Genomic DNA, 23482 nt, shown 5'->3' with positions numbered 1-23482 from the left:
CTGGAGATGATCACCATTGTGAAGAGAAATAGAAAATGAAATAAATAAACAGTAAGACAGGAAAGACTTTTCTGAAAAAGTAAGAACAGAAATCTGAAGGAAGTAAAGGAACAAATCAGTAATGTTGGGGAAGAATATTCTAGGAAGAGCAAGTAGAAAGGCCCTAAAGCAGAACACACTGGACATTTTCAAGGACCAGCAAGGACGCAAGTGAGACTCTAGTGGAGTAAATGAGGGGCTGAGTGGTAGGAGATGAAGTCAGAGAGGTAGCAGGAGACACAGATGATGTAGGGTGTGATACACTACAGTGGGACTTTTATTTTACCCAGGGAGCACGGGAAGGTTTTGAATAGACGAGGGACGGGATCTGACTTGATTTCAACATCATCTCTCTGGCTACTTACTCTAAAGGAAAAGGGAGGAATCAAAGAGCCCGTGAGAAAGTTACTGTAGTAAGAAGTCCAGATAAGAGAATATAGTGTCTATGATCAGTTCTCAGTTTTCATCTCACTCAGGTGGTAGCAGTCAACTTACAGCTATATCTGGAAGGCAAAGCCAGGAGAATTTGCTGATGAATTGCATATGGCTTTAAGAGAAAATGAAGGATGCTATATGATGTTTGGCATGAGAACAGAGTTAACACTTAATAAGATTAGGATAATCAGATTTAAAGGGGGCAGAGAGAAGGAAGTAAACTAGGTTTTGTATATAAGTTTTGGGATGACTGTTACACATCTGTTGTGGTCTAAATGCATATGTTCCTCTAAAATTCATATATTGAAACCTAACCTTCAAGGTGATGGTATTAAGAGGTGGGGCTCTGAAGCCACAATGACCTTTTAGGACAACAACAACAAAAGAGTTGGAAGTGATTAGGTCGTAAGAGAGGTGATTAAGTCATAAGAGAAGTGATTAGATCATAAGGGCTCCACCATCATAAGTGAGATTAGTTCCCTTATAAAAGAGACCTGCAGGAATTTTCTTGTCCCTTCCACTGTGTGAGGTCACAGCAAAAAGACACCATCTATGAGGAACAGGCCCTCACCAGACACCAAATCTGCTGGCACCTTGATCTTGGACTTCCCATCCTCCAGGACTGTGAGCAATAAATTTCTGTTGTTTATAAGTTACCCAGTCTAAGTTATTTTATTATAGTGGCCTGAATGGACTAAGACAATATCGAAGGGAGTAGGTAAGTAGTTGACTCTCTGGGTCTGAAATTCAGGAGAGAGATCTGATGTGGATGTATAAATTTGCAAGTTGTGAGTGTATAGATGGAACTTCAACCATGGACTCTAAGAGATCCCCAAGGTAGTGAGTATACCTTTAAAAAAAAGAGAGAGAGAGGGATCTGAGGACTGAGTATTTGGTAATTCCCAGTAGTTAGTCTGGGATATTAGGGTCAGAAAAGGAGCAGGTAGGAAGAAAATTGAGAAATAGTGATATCTCAGAGGCCAAGAGAAGAATGTATTCCATGAGGAAGGGAGTTGTCTTAGTCTGTTTGGGCTGCTATAACAAAATACCATAAACTGGGTGTCTTATTAACAATAGAAATTTGGTTATCATCATTCTGGAGACTGAGAAATTCCAGATAAACTTGCCAGCAGAGTCATTGTCTGGTGATAGCCTACTTCCTGATTCATAGATGGCAACCTTCTCACCGTATTCTCACATGGTAGAAAGATTGAGGCAGCTTTCTGGGGCCTCTTTATAAAGGCACTAATCTTATTCATGGGAATCTGCCCTCATGACCTAATTACCTGCCACAGCTCCCACCTCCTAATATCATTGCATTGGAGATTAGATTTCAACATATGCATTTGAGGTGAGGAAGACACAAACATTTAGGCCATAGCAAAAGTCAACATCTAAGTCAAATGCTGTTTGTTTGCGCAAGTAAGATAAGGGACTGAAAATTGACCATTGGATTTGGGAGCCTAGAGATTATTTATATACGTGTGTATATAATAAACTAGTGTTTATGAGTAATACGATTGAGAAAATGAAAATTGTTCTAGTTTCTTCACTATATCAATGATATTTTTACAGTATCATTGTTTTCTGTTCTCATGTTTTTCTCAACCTTTTATTTCTCCATAGTGCTATTGATGTTTCAGAACACTTTACTCAGAACCAAAGCAGACCAGAAGAAATCACTCTTAGAGAAAATTTTGACAATGATCTACTTTTCCAAGCTGAGAGCTTTGGTGAGAATATTTGAGAACTCAAAATTACAAATTATAATCAATTATATTTGTATTTGTGTATTGAAACAATGCCAGCAGACGTAGCTATAGAATGAATCTTTTGATGCATAAATGTAATTCCCAATACATCTTTCCTTGCCTTTTCCTAGTATAGATGTCAATGCCAAGACTCAGTCTTAGGATATACTTCTATTCTCATTGTATAACCATTTACTGAATACCTACTCTGTATCAGGTGCTATCAATAGACAGGGCGGTACCAAAATTTAAAGAAGCAGTTTCTTCCCTCAAGGAGATACTGGGTGTGAGAGAGACACGTAAATAAACAGTTGTGATGGTCAACATACATACAAGATTTTATATGTATGCTGTATGAAATGCCTTCAAAATATATTTCTTCTGGTATATGATAATATCAATTATAAAATAATGCCTTTTAAATCAGCCTGGGGGTGAGGAAGAGGATACGCTACCACACTAAACGTATATATTGATTGTGAAACATAAACTGATTTTTAAGATGTTAAACTCTGTTTGGGCAAGGCGATTGTACTTTACTTTTAATTTTTTTATTTTTGACACAGGGTTTTGTTCTCATTGCCCAGGTTGGAATGCATGATCATGGCTTACTGCAGCCTTGACCTGGGCTCACTATCTTCCGGCCTCAGCCTCCTGAGTAGCTGGGACTGCAAGTGCATACCACCACACTCAGCTAATTTTTTAAAACTCTTTTGTAAAGACAGGGTCTTCCTATGTTGCCCAGGCTGGTCTTGAACTTCTAGGCTCAAGCAATCCTCCTGCCTCAGCCTCCCAAAGTGTTGAGTTTATAGGCATGAGCTACTGTGCCTGGCTAGTGTATTTTAAAATGGAAGCAATATGGTGTAATTTAACTGTAGAGTATTTGCTCTTTTTTTCTGGCATCTACTACTCCCTGTCTTATGATATTTATACACCTCTTATCTTGGTCTACAAACTCCACGAGGATAGAATCTGTGTAACGTTCATATTTGAATTTCCTATAGTGCCCAAAACAATGAGCATAGGAGAAAGATAGCCTGTGTCTATCTTGGTCGGGGAAGGGAGTCAAGAAAGTAATGCTTGAGTGACATCTCCAAACTCAGCTTCTCATCCTCTCTCTGCTTCCATAACTCTTCCTATATCTGTAGCTGTGTTTCTCAGCCTGTGGTGAAGGACCAGTTTTCTAATTTTTGTCAATTTTCAATCTGTATTATATTTTACTTTGTAAAATACAATAAAATGAATTATTAGAAAAATTAAAAAATTAAAAATCAAAATAGAAGCCTCAAGTTTTGTTATTAGAGTCAATTTATATAAAATTGCTCTGTCAAATTTATGCAAAACTTTCTGAACATGTACTTTTATTTCCGTATTTTATTTCTTGTGGACCAGTACCCATCCCCAGATTATACTTTAAGTAGCACTGATCTCTTACTGGGTATAATCCCAGACCCAGAATTGGAACACACTGGCAAAGAGGTAATCGTGTTCCCTACTCCCAAGGCACTCTTTACAAATTCCCCTACTATTCTTATTTGGGCCTGAAACTTTAGGATCCCTTTTTTTTCTTCTTCTTTTTTAGTAGAGTCTCGCTCTGTCACCCAGGCTGGAGTGCAGTGGCACTATCTTGGCTCACTGCAACCTCTACCTCCCAGGCTCAAGCGATTCTCCTGCCTCAGCCTCTGGAGTAGCTGGGACTACAGGCATGCACCAACACACTCGGCTAATTTTTGTGTTTTTAGTAGAGACAGCTTTTTACCATGTTGGTCAGGCTGGTTTTGAACTCCTGGCCTCAGGTGATCCACCCTCCTCGGCCTCCCAAAGTGCTGGGATTGCAGGCATGACCCACCATGCCCAGCCAGCATCACTTTTAACTATACTTTTTGTCATAAGTATAGTGGTTTGTTTGTTCGTTAATTCTGAAATGTCTCAGATCTTTTTTCTATTTCCTTAGCCACTGATATAGTTCACCAGTACCAAAGACCTGGAGTATTGCAATACCCTCCTACAAATCTTCCTCCAGTCTCTTCCCACATTTTTTATGCCTTTGTAAGAGCAATTGTCTTTAAATTCCATTTTCGATATATCACATTCCTCTGCTTAAGTGCCTTGGGTCCCTGTGACTTACCGTATCATATACCTCTACCTATACTCAAGGCCTCTGCCAATTTATCACCTTCTTTATTTCATCAGTTTTATTTATTTTACTCTTAATATGGACTTTTTGCTCTAGTCTAGCAAGTCTAGTGTCTTGCCACCCAACCAGTACAATTTAGTTGTTCACATTTCTGTATCTTCCTTTACAATTTTAAAAGGTGGGAAGAACATGTTCTTAGTAAATGGACAGATTTGGGTTTGAATCTGAACTTTCTCTATTGATTTGCTGTGTGATATTGGGCAGATTGCCTAACCTCTCTCAGCCTTATTGCCCCATTTGTAAAGTTGGGATATAACTGACAACATCATATGGTTATTTCCCTTATTCCTTCCTTTAATCTTCACCAATATGTGATTTTTCTCTTTTTTAAAAACTGCTTCAAACCTAATGTCCTCTAAGAAATATTTAAAATTAATCCATCTTATTCTGGATTGTAATATAAGATCAAAGGCAATTATTATTTCTTTTATGTATTTTGTGTAATCTGAGATTCTTGTGATGTTCAGTGCTGAGAATATAGTGTCTTCATAAGTCTTATTCTCTGACCAACACTGGCTTTTCCTTTGGGAGCTATCAAGCTGTACCTGGATGATGTGAATATATTCTTAGTTTTTTAAAAAGTAATTTAGTCTTTTTTTCTGAGCAATTCTTTAATCCATTGTCATGATAGTTGTTTTTTTCCACTCTTCCATTCTAGAAGATTTAGGTCTATAGAAGAATTTTCAATATGGGTAATATTTCATGATTTTCTTTACTGTCTAACACTAACATGGGTTGTTAGAGGGAGGAGAAGACTAACCTTGGACCTCTGGGATTTCAGACTCCTGGACCTAGAGATTCAAATCCAAGAGAGGGAAATAACTGATTTCTGGTGAAGAGCTGACTTCTGGTCCCCTGGAACTGTCAGTGTAGTGCTGTGATTGTCAGGATGTAGGCTTTGGAATCAGAGCTGGATTCAGATCCTGACTCTGTCATTTATTAAAGTGTGACTGTGTGCAAGTTACAAAACCTTTCTGTGCCTGTGTTTCCTCATCTGTGCAATGAGAATTATAATAGTATCTTCTATTACATAATATAATACATACTATAAACACTCAGTTATTGTTAGCTGACGGGTTTTTTTTTTTTTTAACAGACCTGTGTCACTACCCCCTAGCATATTCGATTTCTATTGAATGAATGTTGTAAGCCCATTCTTTAATATTTTACCTGTGTTTCCATTTCCTAAGATGACTGATATGTTCCTTATTTTCCAAACCTCCACTATGCATGAACAATACAAGCAATTGTCCTTGAAATACTATGAAATGTACTTGGTCAAGCAGAACTTACTTACCTAAAATAGAAGAAATTATTTTCCATAGTACTTTTACCTTAGGAAGTTATTAAATTATATCACAACTATAAACTCTATGTAATATTTTGGCATTTTTTCCCATTGTATTTGAAAGGTCATTAGACTAAAAATCCAGTCTCTACTGATTAACTGAGTGACTTTAGTTGAATAATTCAAGTAAGTCTTTCAGCCATTCTCTTCATCTGTAAAATGAGGTGTTGGATGACAGGATTATGCTAGATGATATCTGAATTTCCTTCTAACTGTAAAATTCTGTGTTTCTATGAATTAGTATTAATGATATATATTTATTTAGGGGAGGAATCTGAAATTCTCAGAAGACATAGCTTCTTTGATGACAACATATTACTGAATTCCAGTGGTCCTTTAATTGAACATAGTTCTGGAAGCCTCACTGGAGAAAGATCTCTGTTCTATGACAGTGGAGATGGGTTTGGAGATGAAGGAGCTGCAGGAGAAATGATTGGTATGCTATCTGGTCATGTAGAAATAAAATATTTATTTTAATCAAATTACTACAATGTATTAGATTTATTATATCAATGTAAAATTTCAAATATGTTTTTGTGTTACGTAGGTCAATACATTTTTTTTTTTAGCACAAACACATTTCTTTATTAACCAAGGGCTGATCCTAATTAATCCAACACACTTTGAAATAGCTACATGTAAAATGTTTGTGATAAAGATAATTGAACACAGTAATGAAAAAAAAAAAAAAACACAGTATGGAGATTTGCTCATTGAACTGAGCTTGGTCATTCTTTTAGTTAATTCCTGTCCAAAGTGATGATGGAATTTTTATTCTACTTTTTCATAGATCCGAGTACAGGTGACATTGTTCATGACACAGTCCACCACTAATTTCCCATCTTTCAATTTTCTTGTTATTGTGCTTTCCTTCCCATCCCACTCCTGATGCTGAACCAATGCACCATCTGTAAAGTTGCAGACAGTCTGAGTTTTTCTGCCATCAGCTGTGGTTTCTTCAAATTTCTCTCCCAGAGTACAAGAAAACTGTGTTGTTTTCAAAGTGCTCTCAGTTTTTATGGTGAGGTTTTTGCCATCACAAGTGATGATACAGTCTGGCTTGGCCATTGCGCCCATTTTTCGCAAAGCTATTCCCACTCCTAGCTCCTTCATGTATTCATCAAAGCCTTTGCTATCCACCGGGCGCCATCTTCCTTCCAGCTGCTGAACTGTGGCCATGGTGGGCGCGGGCTGGCTGACGTGCAGAGCGGGGTCGGCATCGGCGTGGCAGCGTGCTGTCAATACATTTTTTATACAAGTTTTCAAAGTCTGTGGCATGTTTAAACATTTAGGCTAGGCCTAAGTAAATAGCCATCTGTTTAAATATATTTTCTATAGAGGTTATGAACTACTGCTTGTTTTTATTTTTACAAATTCCTAATTCTTGGAAGGAAGAGAGTGAGGTTAGTATATTTCTTATAAAATATACTAGACTATGTACTGGAAAACATTGTTTTCTTTAACATACATTATGGGGCAGCTAAGGTATTTTTCTAGAATTTTATATTATTATTTTATATTTATATTCATCTGCTTAAGTGCCTTGGGTCTCCATGACTTACTGTATCAAATACCTCTACCTATCCTCAAGGCCTTCTACCAATTTATTGCCTTCTTTATTTTATCAGTTTTATTTGTTTTACTCTTTTTTTTGAGACGGAGTCTCACTCAGTCGCCCAGGCTGGAGTACAGTGGCGCGATCTTGGCTCACTGCAAGCCCCGCCTCCCGGTTTCACGCCATTCTCCTGCCTCAACCTCCCGAGTAGCTGGGACTACAGGCGCCCGCCAGCACGCCCGGCTAATTTTTTGTATTTTTAGTAGAGACAGGGTTTCACCGTGTTAGCCAGGATGGTCTCGATCTCCTGACCTCCTGATCCGCCCGCCTGGGCCTCCCAAAGTGCTGGGATTATAGGCGTGAGCCACCGCGCCTGGCCTGTTTTACTCTTAGTATAGACTATTTCACATTATAAAATAGTCATAGAAATCGGATAGACAAAAACTGAGAAGTCCAAATGCACATGTTTTATTTATGATTATGATTATGATTATGATTGAGACGGAGCCTTGCTGTGTCACCCAGGCTGGAGTGCAATGGCACCATCTCGGCTCACTGCAACCTCCGCCACGTGGGTTCAAGTGATTTTCCTGCCTCAGCCTCCTGAGTAGCTGGGATTACAGGTGCCTACCACAACGCCTAGCTAACTTTTTTTTCTATTTTTAGTAGAGACAGGGTTTCACCATGTTGGTCAGGCTGGTCTCGAACTCCTGACCTCAGGTGATCCACCCGCCTCAGCCTCCCAAAGTGCTGGGATTACAGGAGCGAGCCACTGCGCCCAGCCGAAATGCACGTTTTAAAGATTGTTTATTGACTGTTCCTATCAAATCTTTTTTAAAATTCTCTAGTTTATATTAAAAATCTAGTTATTCCTTTACAATGAAATGCATAAAGTAACATTAATAAATGTTTAGTGAACAAATGACAGATTCCCATCTGTGTGAAAAAGTATTCATTGTGTTTTTCAAGACAATCTATTGCAAGATGATCAGAATATCCTGTTAGAAGACATGCATTTGAACAGAGAAATTTCCCTGCCTCCTGAGCCTCCCAGTAGTTTAGCAGGTAGGTTGAAATTTTCCTTTATGAGAAAGTAATGGGTACTAATGTTTAAATTAAGCCTCAGAACTTCTGAATTTAAGTAGCAATACAGTATAGTGAGAGACAAAGAACGATGTCCTTCAGACTCTGTTAATCTGACTGTAGACAATATAAAATAGGAAATTGGATTCTGAGAAAGGTACATTGAAGGGTATTTAGCCAGGATTGGGTTTAGCATGAGAGTGCTCTGCCAAAATATTGTGCTTTTGAATTATTAAAATAGTATATGGTACATAGTAAGAAAATTTATTAACTAGTATGGTTTGATAATCTACATACAATTTGAGAGAAATTATAAATTGAGGATATTTTCCCTACTTTAAATTCATATGGAAGTACTTCAGATGATTTGAGGTATTTTAGTCTGATTTTTCTTAAGAATTAAAAGTACAATTAGCCCCATTTTTGATTAGCCACAATTTTTGATGTTATATTTGCTTTCTAAAAACAATAGTAGAAACGGAAAATACAAAGAGCTAAGTAATAAAATTTTACTTATGGTTTTTTATGGGTCAACTGATAAGTATTTAACAGAATACAATTTTTTTTAGCAGACATATAGTCAAATTTTTATCAGTCATTTACTGTGGTTGCCACCACTGTTTTCACATCTGCATGACTTTAACCCACCCTTAGATGTCTCATGTGCAAAAGGGGATGATGATACTTGACTCACTCGAATACTATTGGTCCCAGACCATATAATCTATAAGCTTCTTCAACTCTATTAAATAAATGATTCTAAGAATTCAGATGTTCCAGTTAGTAATATGAATCTTCAGTTAGTTTATCTTTCTCTTTAATTCTCACACAGTCCTCTACCCTGCATCCTAACTGTTATTTTTACAATTTCTTTTATGTGGATGTTGATTAGTTGAACCAGATAACCCAGAGTGTATATGTGTACCTGAAAATGAAAAAATGAATGAAACAACATTATTATCGACTGAAGAGGAAGGATTTACCCTTGATCCAATTGATATTTCAGGTCAGAGGCATTTATCATTTTGTTTTAATTTTTAATACACTGTTAACTTATTTACTTTGAGATGTTTGAATAATCACTGAAATATTATAGGAGGTAGTCAATCTAGTACTAGTACTTGTAATACAATAGAGGAGAAGACCATGAAGGAAATTTTAGATGATCCTTTTGAGGTAGGAAGTGGGACTCAACTCTAGAATTGGGGGTTGGACGCCGGACCAGATGATGACTAGTTACAAGGTGGGTGGGGGGAGCTTTCAATCAGACGCACCCACCAGTGTGCCATGTCAATTTACTGCTGCCATGGCAACACCGGGAATTCACCCTTTTCCATGGCGATGACCCAGTGATTACTACTCCTTCTCCGCATAAACCGGCCCCCTTAATCTGCATGCAATTAAAACTGGGTATAAATATCACTACAAAACTGCCCTGAGCTGCTAGTCTGGGCCTACTGGGTAGGCCTGCGCTGTAGCAGCAGTCACGATGCTAGAGCTGTAACACCACCAGAGCTGTAACACTGCCTATTCAGTAAAGCTGTTTTCTTCTACCTCTGACTTGCCCTTGAATTCTTTTCCTGGACAAAGCCAAGAACCCAAATGGGCTAAGCTCCACTCTGGGGCTCATTTGTCCTGTATCTCTGTATCACTTGCATTATATTCAGTCCTGTTCAAACCATGTATCCAGTTTTAGGAAACTGAAAAATTTTAAACTAAGTTCAGTTTAGGAATGTATTGAGCCATTACTCTGTGGTGGGCATGGGAATAAAGAAGACACACACTTTTTGCTTTTAAGAAGCTTAGAAAACAATCTAGTTAGGAAGGTAAATAATCATGCAAGTGAATATAATATAAGGCAGAATAAAAGGGTCAGAAGAGAGGCACAATGACTTCTAGCATTTAACTTCAAACATCATGTTTTAGGGATAAGTAGTAAGTATGAGTCTAATATAACTACTAGTCTAATATAACTAATATAACTAACTAATATAACTAGGTCATTTAGAAACATCCTAGTTTGTAGGTAGTATAATTGATGTGAATTTCAGTTTATAAACTCAGGCATGCAAACAGTAAAGCTTTTTTTTTTTTTTTTTTTTTTAACGGAGTTCACCACTGAGCCTCTATCTCACTAGGCTGGCAGGAAATTCAATCTGTGTAGCTTCCCTGTCTTCTTTCCATCATGTAGTTCCAGAGTTTGGGGGAGGGGTATAGAAGGTGGAAGGTGGAAGGGAACCTCTGGTTATCAGCCATACCAATTTGTGGTTCTCAGTGCTCCAGCTTACATAGCCTTGGGGATCATCACATAGCCAACCTGTCCAGTATCTTGCCTCGTTCCTGGGATTTTACTGAGGCACATCAGCCAGCAAGCAGGTTCCTGTACCTTTTGGCTCCATTGATCTTGGATCTTTATTCATTCTGAGAAATTTAACCCTCTCTCCCCTTTTAGAGCTTTACTAAAGAAAAGCTTAACTTCTGCTTTCTGCCTGCTAAAATTCCCTGATGGAGTGAAATCCTATGGAGCCTGCTTGGAATGTCTATGAATTTCAGTGGCAGAGGGAAAAATACATTGGACAAATACAAATTAGTGTTGTAGACAGTTATTCTATTACATAAGCATTTTAAGGAACCTCCAGATAGGTTGAATTCCCTCTTCCCCACATTTCCTCAGTTGCTCACTTAACAGGTAGATCGCTTTCTAAGCACTTCCAAGCAACACCTTACAAAATGTATCAGCTATTGGTTGCTCAGCATAATTTTCAGAGGGGAGAAGGGATTTTCTTTCCGTGCAACACTGTATGTTGTACTGTGGTAGAAATTTCTTTTCTTTTTTGGAGATAGGGTCTTGCTCTGTTGCCCAGTCTGGAGTGTAGTGGTATGGTCTCAGTTCACTTCAGCCTCTGCCACTCAGGCTTAAGGGATCCACCCATCTCAGCCTCCTGAGTAGCTGGGTTTACAGGTGCATTTTTGTGCATTCTGTGGCTAATTTTTGTATTTTCTGTAGAGATAGGGTTTAGCCATGTTGCCCAGGCTGGTCTTGAACTCCTGGGCCCAAGTAATCTGCCCACCTCAGCCTCTTGAAGTGCCAGGATTACAGGCATGAGCCACTGTGCCTGGCTTAGAAATTTCTTAAGTATTTAGTGTCTACAATATGATTTTAGAAAGCTGTATAACCAATCACATTTGTGCCTATTTCTTATATTTAGACATTGCTGAGAAAAGGAAAGGTAAAAAGAGGAGATTGCTCATAGATCCTGTCAAGGAGCTCAGTAGCAAAGTTATACATAAACAGCTTACTTCCTTTGTGGACACCCTCATGGTTTTGGAACTTGCACCTCCTACCCAAAGATTGATGATGTGGAAGAAGAGGGGAGGAGTGGATACACTTCTGTCAACTGCTGCCCAGGATTTGATTCATGCTGAACTGAAAATGGTAACAGTTTCTATCCTTCTACATGACAGCAATGTCTGGTTATAAATAAATAAATAAATAATAAACACATCTTTACATACATACATAACAGAATTTAAACTTGCAAAGAAGTACTTCCTCATTTTGAATTAATTTTCTGGATTGTGTGTATGAATTATAGTTTTTCCTTTTTAGATATGTGCTTGTGTTTTCTTGAATTGCTTTGCTGGTGCAAAAACAAAAAAAACAAAAGTGTGTATTTCTACAGTTGTTTACAAAATGCTTTCTGTCCTCTGGCTTTAAACTTGGAAGAAAAATGATACGGAAGGAGTCAGTAAGGGAAGAAGTGGGAAACCAAAATATCATAGGTGAGACTTCTTAATTCTCTTGATGTTGAGGGGAATGTTGTGGCAACAAAAATTTGATGTTTTAAATTTCAAAATGAAGATGGGATCCAATTCCATGTTCTCAAGTATAAATGCTAACTCTGGAAGAGTAGTTGAACTTAAATGAAATTATTACTTCAGTATTGCATTTTTCTGCATTTTGGATTAATTTTTGTCCCAGAGATTTCATTAAAAAGATGAAGTATATATACTATGTAAACCATTCTTATTATCACTTTTTCTACCTCCTTCACTCTCAAAGGCAGTACTCAAAAATCCTCAAAAAAGAAAATCTTTCTATCTAGCAAGATAACGTTTCAATGTAAAACAACTAACATGAAAAGTCATGTAAGGATAAGAACAGCACTTAATACAGTTAACTTGAGATGGGTATTTCTGTCTACCCAAAAGGCACATGGAATATTAATAATTACTGATTATTATCATGATAATTATAAAGTAATAATAAAACCAATTGATGTGATGAGGGAGCCTCCACTTCCTGATCATCCTTCCTGAAGGCATTAAATCTACTGAATGATATACCACAATGGGCTTGAATTATCCATGTTGTCTTCTGAGTGAATGTGTGAGAGCGTGTGTGGAGGAGATGGTTGGCAGAGAATGGGGAGTGGAGGTGATAAAGAGACAGAGGACAGGAAAGGGAAGATACATATGTGAGACTTGGGAGCAATAAGAAAGTTTGTGTATCCTTTGCTTAAATTCTTGGATCCCAAAGTGTCTGTCAGAAGTTTTCTTTTGTTACAACCATATCACAATTCAAGTTTGAAAGATATTTTGGTGAAATTGTCTTTATTTCCTTGATAATTTAGAGACATTCATGATGCAAGAGCCAAATTCCCAGCAAGAGTTAAGTAAACCTCAAACTTGGAAGGATGTGATTGGTGGATCTCAGCATAGCTCTTATGAGGATACCAATAAACATATTAACTCTGAGGTAAGTTATCCAGAGAGAATCGTAAAAATATTTTATTTTCTACAGATATAGTAAAGGAATGTTGGGACTCTGGTATATTTTCTTACATTTGTATATTCATATTCCATTTTAAGTTGTTTTGCAATTTGTTTACTAAGTAGCAGGTAAAACATGATTTTCTTCTACAGAATTTTTCCAGGAGTTTAGGATGTAAATCGCAAGATAAGGTGGTTTCATACTGAACTAGTATTTTGCATGATACGTTAAATCAATGATTGTCTATATGTAAACCTGGTTATATGCTGAGAATCCTACTAGGCCTCATAGTCTTTGTGTCATGGAATGTTTTAGAACTGCAGCCAGTATACCTAAGTTTTGCTTCTCATCATAAGTTCACCCTTTTATCTCTAAGAATAATGTATTTTAGACTCACCAATTACCTTGGCCTTGAATCTGAAAGACTTATCTAAAGATCTATAACCAAAATGAAATTTTAAAAACTTTCTAAGATATATTTTTTTATTTGAAAAACATTACTATTTGAAAACATAATTGGAAATAATATGCTTTGAAATATTTCTCAATTGGTATTTTATTGGTTGTACAAATATAAATATTATAGCTATACCAGATAAAAATAAACCAGTGTTTTTCTGATCTGTTCCATTATCACTGTATTTTGATAACCACACAGGGAATTCAAAGTTAACCCATGTTGAAACTGAATGCCCTTGGAAGGAAAGACAATTTCACAGTGCGTTCAAGCAGAAAGTATTTTACTAAATATTTGATAATATACTGGATATTGAGATACTGGGTTGCCAGTACTACTCTCTCCCTCACTTGGGCTCAGGCATTTCTTAAAGTGTACCTACCGAAAATTATGATTAGGTAAACCTGTTTAGTTTATGACATTTTGGAAGGAAAATATAACTGCACCTATCACAGATATAACAAGATAGATTGTCCCATGGGCTTGAAGTAGAGAGAAGAGAGATTGATGTACCAGTTTTTTTGAACCTTTACTCCTTTACCCTATGCTTATGCTTTTGCAATTCTACTCTTATTTTGCTTCCAAAAATGTTAACAAATGTGAAATATAGTCAAGCATGGGAGCGCAAGAACAAGAAGGGACAAGAAAATATTGATTCTGATGAATCATTTTCAAATTTTCATAAAACAGAATTTTTATATATCATAACTGCAAAATTGAGAGTATCAAAAAGATAAGAGTATTCATAGAAATTGAAAGAGAAAAACAAGGCTTCACAAATATGTATATTAAAGAATAAAATGTAACTCCTTATGTTTACTAACAGTTTTTAAAACTGAGTTAAAAAGCAAGTAAACTATCTTAGAGGAGGCCCTTAGTCAAGATTGGGGAGGACACCCGGAGAATGAAGCTTGGAGACAGGTTGAAGATGAAAACGGATTGACAGCTTCTATAGCAATGAGAAGAGAAGGAGATGATAGGGACTAGGAAATTTCTGGCTGTCTCTTTTTCTTTCTTCCTTTATGTCTTCACTCCCCTTCCAGCAGACAGGTTCTTCCTCCCTTTTGCCCGTGACAGCTCCAGCAGTGGTGGCAGGAATCCTATCATGGTCCTCAGTAGGGATATTAATATCCCTTTCCTTACTCTCACTCCCTCTCTGCTTGCCTATTGCAGATCTCTTTCCTCTGCCACCTGGTATTGGCATGAGAATAGAGGTAGGGGAGTGGGGCTAGATAAAATGCTTCAAAGCAAAGTGGTCTCAGTAGCACAGCAGTAGAGACTTTTAATGTGAGGCCTGCAGTAGAGAGGGAAAAGGAAAGGAAAAGGATAGGAAACAAGGAGGGAAGGGGCATGCAAGTTCTTCCTTTATGGGAGGCATATGGAAAACAGTAACATTTAAGTCAAAGACTGCCTATCTGGGTTATTTCAGAGATAATATTTTGAGAATGTGGGTAGTATTTTAAACTAGTTTGAGAAATGAGCATTCACGTGATTAAAGCATTTAACAAAATTAGATTGTTCCTGTATAACCACTGTCAGATTTACCTAACTTTCCCTAATTTGCTTCAGCAGGATATTGTTGAAATGGTGTCTTTAGCTGCTGAGGAATCATCTTTAACGAATGACTTATTTGCACAAGAAATTGAATATAGTCCAGTTGAATTGGTAAATATATGTATAGTCTTGGGGATGTTCTTAAAAACTTCATTCCTAAATATTTTTAACACCTTATTTATCTGAAACTTGGCTTTTAAAGCTGTCATGTTACTTTCTGAATTTATAATTTAAATTTGTGATTACAACAGAGATGTTTGTGAATAGTTTGATAAAATATTCTGAATTGCTCTGATTTTTTGTCTTTCTTTAATTTCTTTTGAAACTTCAAATACTTTTAAGGGAAAATGTGAGATTTTTGTGCTTATCAAAAGTAGTGACAGGATTTAGAATGTTGAGAATCACTGTTTTAAATTATTGGTATAACATCTCTAGAGAAACAGAACTATATTAAGAGTATGGCCTAGGGCATTTGAAATTTTATCTTATTTACAACAAAAATTGTAGGTAATTTTTCCTTTAACATTATGTGGCATGAGGCTTGTGTCTATACAAGGCTTCTGGAAATTTGAAACAAAATCATCTGGTAGTCAGAGGGCCACATGTCAATAGCAAAGACAGAAGTCAAGTCTGATTTACCTGACTCCCGCTTGTTAACTGTCTTATTTCTCTGGTCTTGTCCCAGCATACTGAAAACATTTTTAAGATTGTAAGGAATTTTAGTAAAAGTTTTTTAGTAAATAATATAAAAACACCCAGTAAGCCTAATGTTAATTTGTTTCTATAAAATTATCTATATAATGAGTTCCAAGACTATTTGATTGTTTTTCATACAAGGAAAAGAGACCGAATTCTCTAGATAATCTAGGGCAGAATAAATTACCTGAACTTTTTACCTGAAGTATCCAAACAGCTGAGCCAGAAGTGGTTGATTCATTCTTGCTATTCACTTTGCTTCTATAGATGCAGGTTATTTTCATACATGGTCAAGCAAACCACAACACAGCACAAGTTCAGCTGTTTTAATAATCCACTGGGCTTTCTACACAATAGATTCAGCTGTAGGGTGTCCAGATAGATCAAGTAGACAGGCTTTAGCAGAATGCACAGACTATTTCTTCTGAGCCTTTCTCTGGTTAGTTTAGTTGTGCATTATAGGTGAAGCGAGAGTCTCATGGACCTTTAACAAAGAGGTTTTTACATTTCAAAAACTGCATTTGTTTATTTAACAATAAAATAAACATTAATAAGTGGGTGTCCTCATTTATCCAAGGACAGACCAGAAAAGAATAATCATAAATTGTAGCTGGAGGGATTTGGAAAACTCTCCAGAATACAGTGACCATATTTTCAAATTAGTCTCTTTGGGATATAAGAAAGCATATAGCATAGGCAGGCCCAGGTAGCTGGTATAGTTGGTGGAAATGGGGACTCAGTAGTTCACAGGCTGAGTCAAAGAGTCCCTTTAGCCTCACATGATTTAAAATGTCATGCAGAATATTCTGGTGCTTTCTCTAATTGTCTTGGAGTCTATGAAATTAAAAGCACTTTTAGCAAGTGTCTGGGCTCCTATACATGAAGGCTAGACAAACAGTGGACATGTGATGAGAGTGACACAGATGCTTTTGGGCCACATGGTCAGAATTAGCTTAGGAAAAATTACAAAGTAGGCCAGATTTGTGCCACTTCCCTTCCCCCAACCCCTTGTAAGTCTACTCTTTTATCAGATTCATGAACACCTTTCATATGCCCAGTTTCTGCTCTAACATCATAAGGTGTTAGTTTGTAAGGGATTAGAATAAATTCTTGCAAAGAATTTCAACTACCATTTTTAAATATTGAGGTATTTCTGAAAGTGGTTAAGCCTTAAATACCAAAAAAAAAAAAAAATCTATTTAGATAACAATGACAGACAATCAGGCAGTGGGTTAATCTTTTTTGGACAAGCCATCTCGAAATCTGAAAGATTTCTAACCCAATTGTACACAAACTACTAAACAGCAGTTATGTTTAGAGCTTCCATTACCGGGTAAGTTCAGATAAAGGCCTTTACAATGCAGAAATAACTGTATGTTTACTCCTGTCAACTGAGTTCAGATTGACCAGAACTAGGATAGCCCTAGGCAAAAGTTGTTGTGTTTCCTAATTTTACTTTTCAAAGTAACCGAAAGGCCCTGGGCACATTACCAGATAAAGATGGCAGAATCTCCTATTTTGGAGCCTCTTATCAGAAGACACCCTGGAGAGTATGGGTATAATTGTGCAAAGGTGGTTTATATTTGTATGTTAGCCTTATTCTCTTTATAAATAATAAAGATTATCAGCTCTTTGTCAGGACCCATTGTAATAATTGTGTTTCTTGTAGAAGCTAACGCTATGATTCATGAATAGTAAGTGTTTAGTAAAATTTGCTTAAATTAAATATTTTATTTATCAATCATTCAAACAGGAGTCATTGAGGAATGAAGAAAATATTGAGACAGAGAGATGGAATCGAAGAATACTTCAGTTGTTAAATCATTTACGGGTAAGATGCTAGGGTTTGTCAACCCTATTTTTATTTAAAAAAATAAGTAAATACTGACTTCAAGCTTCTAAATATTAATGAAAACGCAGTAATTTTCCTTATTTTTTTGAGGCCAAATCCCACTAGAGTGCAATGATTTTCAGTATACCCAGGGCTAAATATAAAAGTTTGGTTTTGGTGCCTGCATATTCTAATCAACTTCTTACCCACACTCATACCCTTAGATATCTATCTATTCTGTGTCCCATTCTCATTTTTAGCAGGATACCAACTAATTCTCAACATGAAACTTAGTTGATAGCAGTTCAAGAGTGACAGCTCAAATAATTTTTCAATTTAATTTATATTTTTATCAAAATAATACATGCATATTATTTTAAAAGTTCCATAGCACCATGCAATAAAGCTGAAAAGACAGAAAGGCCTTTGTCCTACCCCTCCTTTACCTAAGTCCTGCTCACCAGAAGCAACTACATTAAGCGCTTCTTTTAGTATTTATATCTATATTCTTAATAAACATGCTTTTAGTGCTCTTTCTTGGTATTTCAGCTTTAAACTTTACTGAATTCTTTTGACAGAAAACAAAAGTTTAACTTAGTTACCTTCCCCTCCCTACTATACTTTTAGCATAGTGTTATGTGTTTACAGTGTTATATTTGTAATAGTTATGATGCAGGTTTGATTGTGACAGGAAGCCAAAATACTAATGACTTAAAAAAGATAGAAATTTGTTTATCTCTCAGGTAAAGGTTCAATCTGGTATGGCAGCTATGCTCACAAAGTTGTCAGGGACCCAGATTTCCCTTGTCTTCTTAAGATCCAAAATGGCTAACTACCCACCAGGTCTGTACTCCAATCAGCAGCAAAGTTTCCTTTAACTGTATAACCCAGAAATTGTATCACTTTTTTTTTTTAATTTTTTTTTTTTTTTGGACAGAGTCTCGCTCGGTCGCCCAGGCTGAAGTGCAGTGGTGTGATCTCTGCTCACTGCAAGCTCTGCCTGCCGGGTTCACGCCATTCTCCTGCCTCAGCCTCCAGAGTAGCTGGGACTACAGGCGCCCACCACCGCGCCCAGCTAATTTTTTGTAGTTTTAGTAGAAATGGGGTTTCACCGTGGTCTCGATCTCCTGACCTCGTGATCCCCCCCCGCCTCGGGCTCCCAAAGTGCTGGGATTACAGGCGTAAGCCACCGCGCCGGCCAGAAATTATATTATAACTTTTAACACTTCATTGACCAGCACTTAATCCCATTACCGCATCTAGCTGGGAAATGTAGTCTTTATTTGGTAAGCTTAGTCCCAGCTAATAATTCCATTACTATAGAAGAAGAGAATGGAAATTAAAGGACAACTAGCAGCTGCTGCCATAAATACTGTATAAAAATTAGTTTACATTGAAGCTTCATAGTGTGATTACATTTCTTGTCAAGTTTATGATTGTTTTGTCATTAGGCTTTTTTCAAGTTAATCATTACCTCATTTTTTTTCATTTGCTCAGTCTATAAACCCATTTTAATTACTTTTCCAAGCTCAGACAATATGACCAAACTCTGACAAAAATACCATTTTTATGGTTTTATAATATTTTATAATATCTCTTATCAAGTGATCCATCAGTTCCTTTTTTTTTCCTTAAAGGTATCTCTCTGGGGGTTCACCATCCTCTTGTTCTGATTGATACAAACCAGTTGCTCTTTAGGTCTGCTCCATAGTTTTTGTCTTGGGATATTGCTTTGTCATAAACATGAGAATTTGTCTCTTTCCTGTATGTATTATTTCCTCTGTGGTTTTGGGTGCTTTGATCTTCCTTTATCTTAATTTTTTTGGTGGTTAACATCCTTTCATGATTTCTCGAGATAAATAGTTCATAAGAGATAGAGATCCTCCATACCAGCCTGAGCATTTCTTTTACCTTTAACATGACTGTCTGTAGACATAAAGTTGAAAATATATTTCTCTCAGATGTTGAAGGCTTTGTAACATTGCCAAGATTCTTGTGATGTTATTGAGAGGTCAGATGTTGCCTTAGTTGGTGATCCTTTGTAAGAAATCTATTTTCTTTCTGGAAGCTTTTGATCTATTATTATTATTATTATTATCCCTGGCACTCTGGAATTTCATGATGTGCTTTGGGTTTTTTTTTTCTTTCACTTGTTGTGCTTACCATGTAGTGTGTTCTTTTATATGGAAATTTCATGTTCCTGAGTTTTAGAAAATTTTTAAAAATTTCTTGAACTTTCTCCTTATTACTGTTATTTTTTACAGTTTTTCATAGAGTCAGGGTCCTACTGTGTTGCTCAGGCTGGTTTCAAACTCCTGGCCTCAATTTCCTTGTTATTTATCTTCCTGAAGGGCCAATGGGTCAGATGTTGGATGTCCTGAACTGCTCCTTTAATGTTAAAAACATCTTTTATCCTCTATATTAATTTCCTTTTATTTGTGTTTTTCTACTCTCTAGATTTCTTCAACTTTGTCTTCTAGACTTCACTGAATTTTTATATCTGCTTTCACCTTTTTGTTTTCCAGGAGTTTTTTCTTGTTTACTAACCTTTTGTTTTATAGCATCATGATATTTTTATTTAATTATTTAATTAGGTTTTTAAGCAGCTTTGTTGAGATATTATTAACATGCAGTAAACTATTTCTATTTAAAGTATGCATTAGATAAGTCTTGACATATGCATACAACTGTAAAACCTTCACCACAATCAAGGAGTAAACATATCTCAAACCAGAAAAAGTTTCCTTGTGCCCCTTGTGAATCCCTCATTTGCATACTTCCAACTGGCACCCCCATTCCCAAGCAACCACTGATCTGCTTCCTCTCACTATTATCCTAGCCATTTTTCATGGATGCAATGAAAAACTTCTTAACTTCAGAGATTGCACTTCTGCTCCCTGCATTATCTTGCCTTAGTGATGTTATTGAATGCATTCCTTTTTGCTGTTTAATATTAGAGATTTTACTCAAATGTCTTGTAGATCCTAGGATTATCTGTTTTTATTTAAGTAGAGACACCAAAAAACTGATTGGAAGTTATATACGCATGAAGGCTTGTAGACTTGTGGTCTTTATACTGAGGTCATTGGGTGGCACCCCTCACCTTCCCCAGATTGTATTATGTAACTGGGTTTTGTTCTCCCTTAGAATAGTTGGCTTTTCCAGAGTAATCTTTAAGTCTACTGCCTAGGACATGTAAGCACGATGCCAGTAGCTCAGGAATCAAAAGGAGATAAAGGAGAGGCTAGTTATCTCACTGTTCAGAGTGTAGAATTTCCCTTAATCCCACTGTTTGTGGTATGACACTTCACCATCCACAGCGCTAGTGCCTTAAGTCCAAAGCCTCAATGCTTGGTATCTCCAGAAGGGCAACGTCACACCTTCTGCTATGTGAGTAGTGGTCTCTGATTCTGTGAGGTGGTGGAGTGGACAGAAGGGCTAACTGTTCCTAAGTAGGTTCTCAAGGAATTCTCCTGTTTTCAGCTTAATCCCTCTCCCCAGTTTATGATACACTGATGTCTCCAATTCCTGAGCTTTTCCAAGCTCAGGAATTGGAGCTTGTATCTCACTCAGATCGGCTTGCTTTTTGCTGGCTTCCCCGCTGCCAGCATTTAGGATTCAGTTGTCTCTACTCTACTAAGTCAGTTATGTCTTCCACTTTCTTTGTCTTTGTCTCCTTCCTTTGTCACTTTTTCTTCCTTTACCTTCATTTCAGAAAGGTTTCTGAAGGGAACACAAATAAACACTTATGTTTAATCTTGCATATTTGTCCCTTTAGGGTTTTTCAAAAGAATTCTTGAAATTAAAAAAGCTGTCCTTGTTCTCTCCCGGGAGGAAAAAGCCATCCAATTCTCATCTTTTCTCTCAAGGCAGGGAATAAATGTAGGCTGGATATGCCATCTTTGAAAGGTTACTCACCCTGGGCTATACCTTTGGTTAAGATAAAGTATGATAATGTATTTAATTTATAAATTTGTTGAATGTTATAGACAAGCAAAACCTTGTATATGGTATTTCTAAATATGCTTCACAACTATCCGAGGAGTATGATACTCCTAGGGACATTGGCCAGTATTCACTACAGTGTTTCTTTCTTTTTTTTTTCTTTTTTTGAGATGGGGTCTCACGTCATCCATGCTAGAGTGCAGTGGTGTGATCTCGGCTCACTGCAACCTCTTCCTCCTGGTTTCAAGCGATTCTCCTGCCTCAGCCTCCCAAATAGCTGGGATTACAGGCACATGCCACCATGCCCAGCTCATTTTTGTATTTTTAGTACAGACAGGGTTTCACCGTGTTTGCCAGACTGGTCAGGAATTCCTGACTTCAAGTGATCTGCCCTCCTTTGCCTCCCAAAGGATTACAGGCGTGAGCCAAGGCACCTGGCCACACTGCAGTACTTCTAACTAAAAAATTATACTTCTCTAGGAATCTGATTCCAAATCCTAGTCTTCATGAAAAGAATTATCTTCATCCATAATTAAAATACTTTATTGTACCTCAGTTATTTTCAGTAGGTACACAGATGTCATATAGTGAATCCGACATCTTTTTAATCTGTGCAAAGAAATTGGGAGTTGTTTACATAGTCATAATCCCCTGACACTGAAACTAGAGTTGTTTATAGTCAACACCAACACTAGTACCTTTAAGTAGAAGAAGACTGATAGGCTGATCATTTTCACTGTATTTGAAGCCTCCCAAAGTCCTGTGGATTTTTTTTTTTTTTTTGTCTCTGCAAATATAGACTAATTGCCCTTTGCACAGGAGCCATTTATGTTAACGTCCATTTTAAAAAGGTCTAACATTTGTGTAACACATTACAAATTTGTATAACATTTTGGAATTCTTTTGCATGCGTGTTCTTCACGAACCAAGCTTGTGTACAGTGACTTGTTTTGTTTTTATGTTTACTAAGGAGTCATTTCCCTTTTTCCACTTAAGGATTTTATAGTCATTTATCCAAAATGTTAATATTTTGTTGTTCATTATGCATTTATAGCTGGCTTTACTTCTAATGATCTTGTTTCCCTTTTATTTTTTCTTTTCTAACTATTTTCCCAGGAATCTAACAAGATGGGAATGCAGTCCTTTAGTCTGATGAAGCTCTTTAGAAATAGCGACCGAAAACAAGCAGCTGCCAAATTTTATAGCTTTCTTGTCCTAAGAAAACAGCGGGCTATCGAGCTGAGCCAGAGTGCTCCCTATGCAGATATTATAGCTACAGTGGGACCAATGTTTTATAACATGTGAAGGAAACCCAGACATATAGATTTCTGTCATCACTGGAATTGCTGTGTAGATTGTTCAGTTTAATGCAGAAGCCATCTGGAAGCAGCTGAAGGTCTGATCCATTTCATAGATAGGCTGACCTATTTCCTCTCTGTAGTTCAGAATAATCATAGCTAGAATTGGAAACCTACATGCTTACAAAGAAATACTTTAAATTCTGTTTTTTTTGTTTTTTTTTTTTTTTTTTAAGGACAAAGGACTCACTATGTTGCACAGGCTAGACTTGAACTCTGGGCTCAAGTGATTCTCCTGCCTCAGTCTCCTGAATAGCTGGGACTACAGGCACATGCCACCATACCTGGCTCAGAAGTACTTAATTATAGCTAAGTAATTTTTTTTTTTTTTGAGATGGAGTCTCGCTCTGTCGCCCAGGCTGGAGTGCAGTGGCCGGATCTCAGCTCACTGCAAGCTCCGCCTCCCGGGTTTATGCCATTCTCCTGCCTCAGCCTCTCAAGTAGCTGGGACTACAGGCA

At 37.0% G+C, this 23482-nt stretch overlaps 1 protein-coding gene and 1 pseudogene across 3 annotated transcripts in view; one reads left to right on the top strand and one right to left on the bottom strand.

The window, feature by feature from the left end:
* Positions 1 to 23014, top strand: part of RAD21L1 (RAD21-like 1 (S. pombe)) — a 28966-nt gene extending 5952 nt beyond the window's left edge. For both annotated transcript variants that reach the window (XM_011943399.1, XM_011943398.1), the window contains exons 5-14: positions 2101 to 2207; positions 6036 to 6206; positions 8295 to 8390; positions 9301 to 9414; positions 11618 to 11844; positions 12092 to 12191; positions 13043 to 13167; positions 15209 to 15304; positions 17643 to 17720; positions 22782 to 23014. In XM_011943399.1, coding sequence (XP_011798789.1) covers positions 2101 to 2207; positions 6036 to 6206; positions 8295 to 8390; positions 9301 to 9414; positions 11618 to 11844; positions 12092 to 12191; positions 13043 to 13167; positions 15209 to 15304; positions 17643 to 17720; positions 22782 to 22970 — 1303 coding nt within the window. In that variant the 3' untranslated portion in view covers positions 22971 to 23014. The remainder of the gene's footprint in view (positions 1 to 2100; positions 2208 to 6035; positions 6207 to 8294; positions 8391 to 9300; positions 9415 to 11617; positions 11845 to 12091; positions 12192 to 13042; positions 13168 to 15208; positions 15305 to 17642; positions 17721 to 22781) is intronic.
* Positions 6333 to 7004, bottom strand: LOC105512788 (annotated as a pseudogene). Its single transcript, XR_001001917.1, has one exon. The product of XR_001001917.1 is annotated as a fatty acid-binding protein, epidermal pseudogene (transcript).
* Positions 23015 to 23482: the final 468 nt, after the last annotated feature.

Source organism: Colobus angolensis, unplaced genomic scaffold (genome assembly GCF_000951035.1).
Source record: "Colobus angolensis palliatus isolate OR3802 unplaced genomic scaffold, Cang.pa_1.0 Scaffold219, whole genome shotgun sequence".
NCBI classification, from domain to species: domain Eukaryota; kingdom Metazoa; phylum Chordata; class Mammalia; order Primates; family Cercopithecidae; genus Colobus; species Colobus angolensis.
This window is presented reverse-complemented; position numbering and strand designations above follow the sequence as displayed.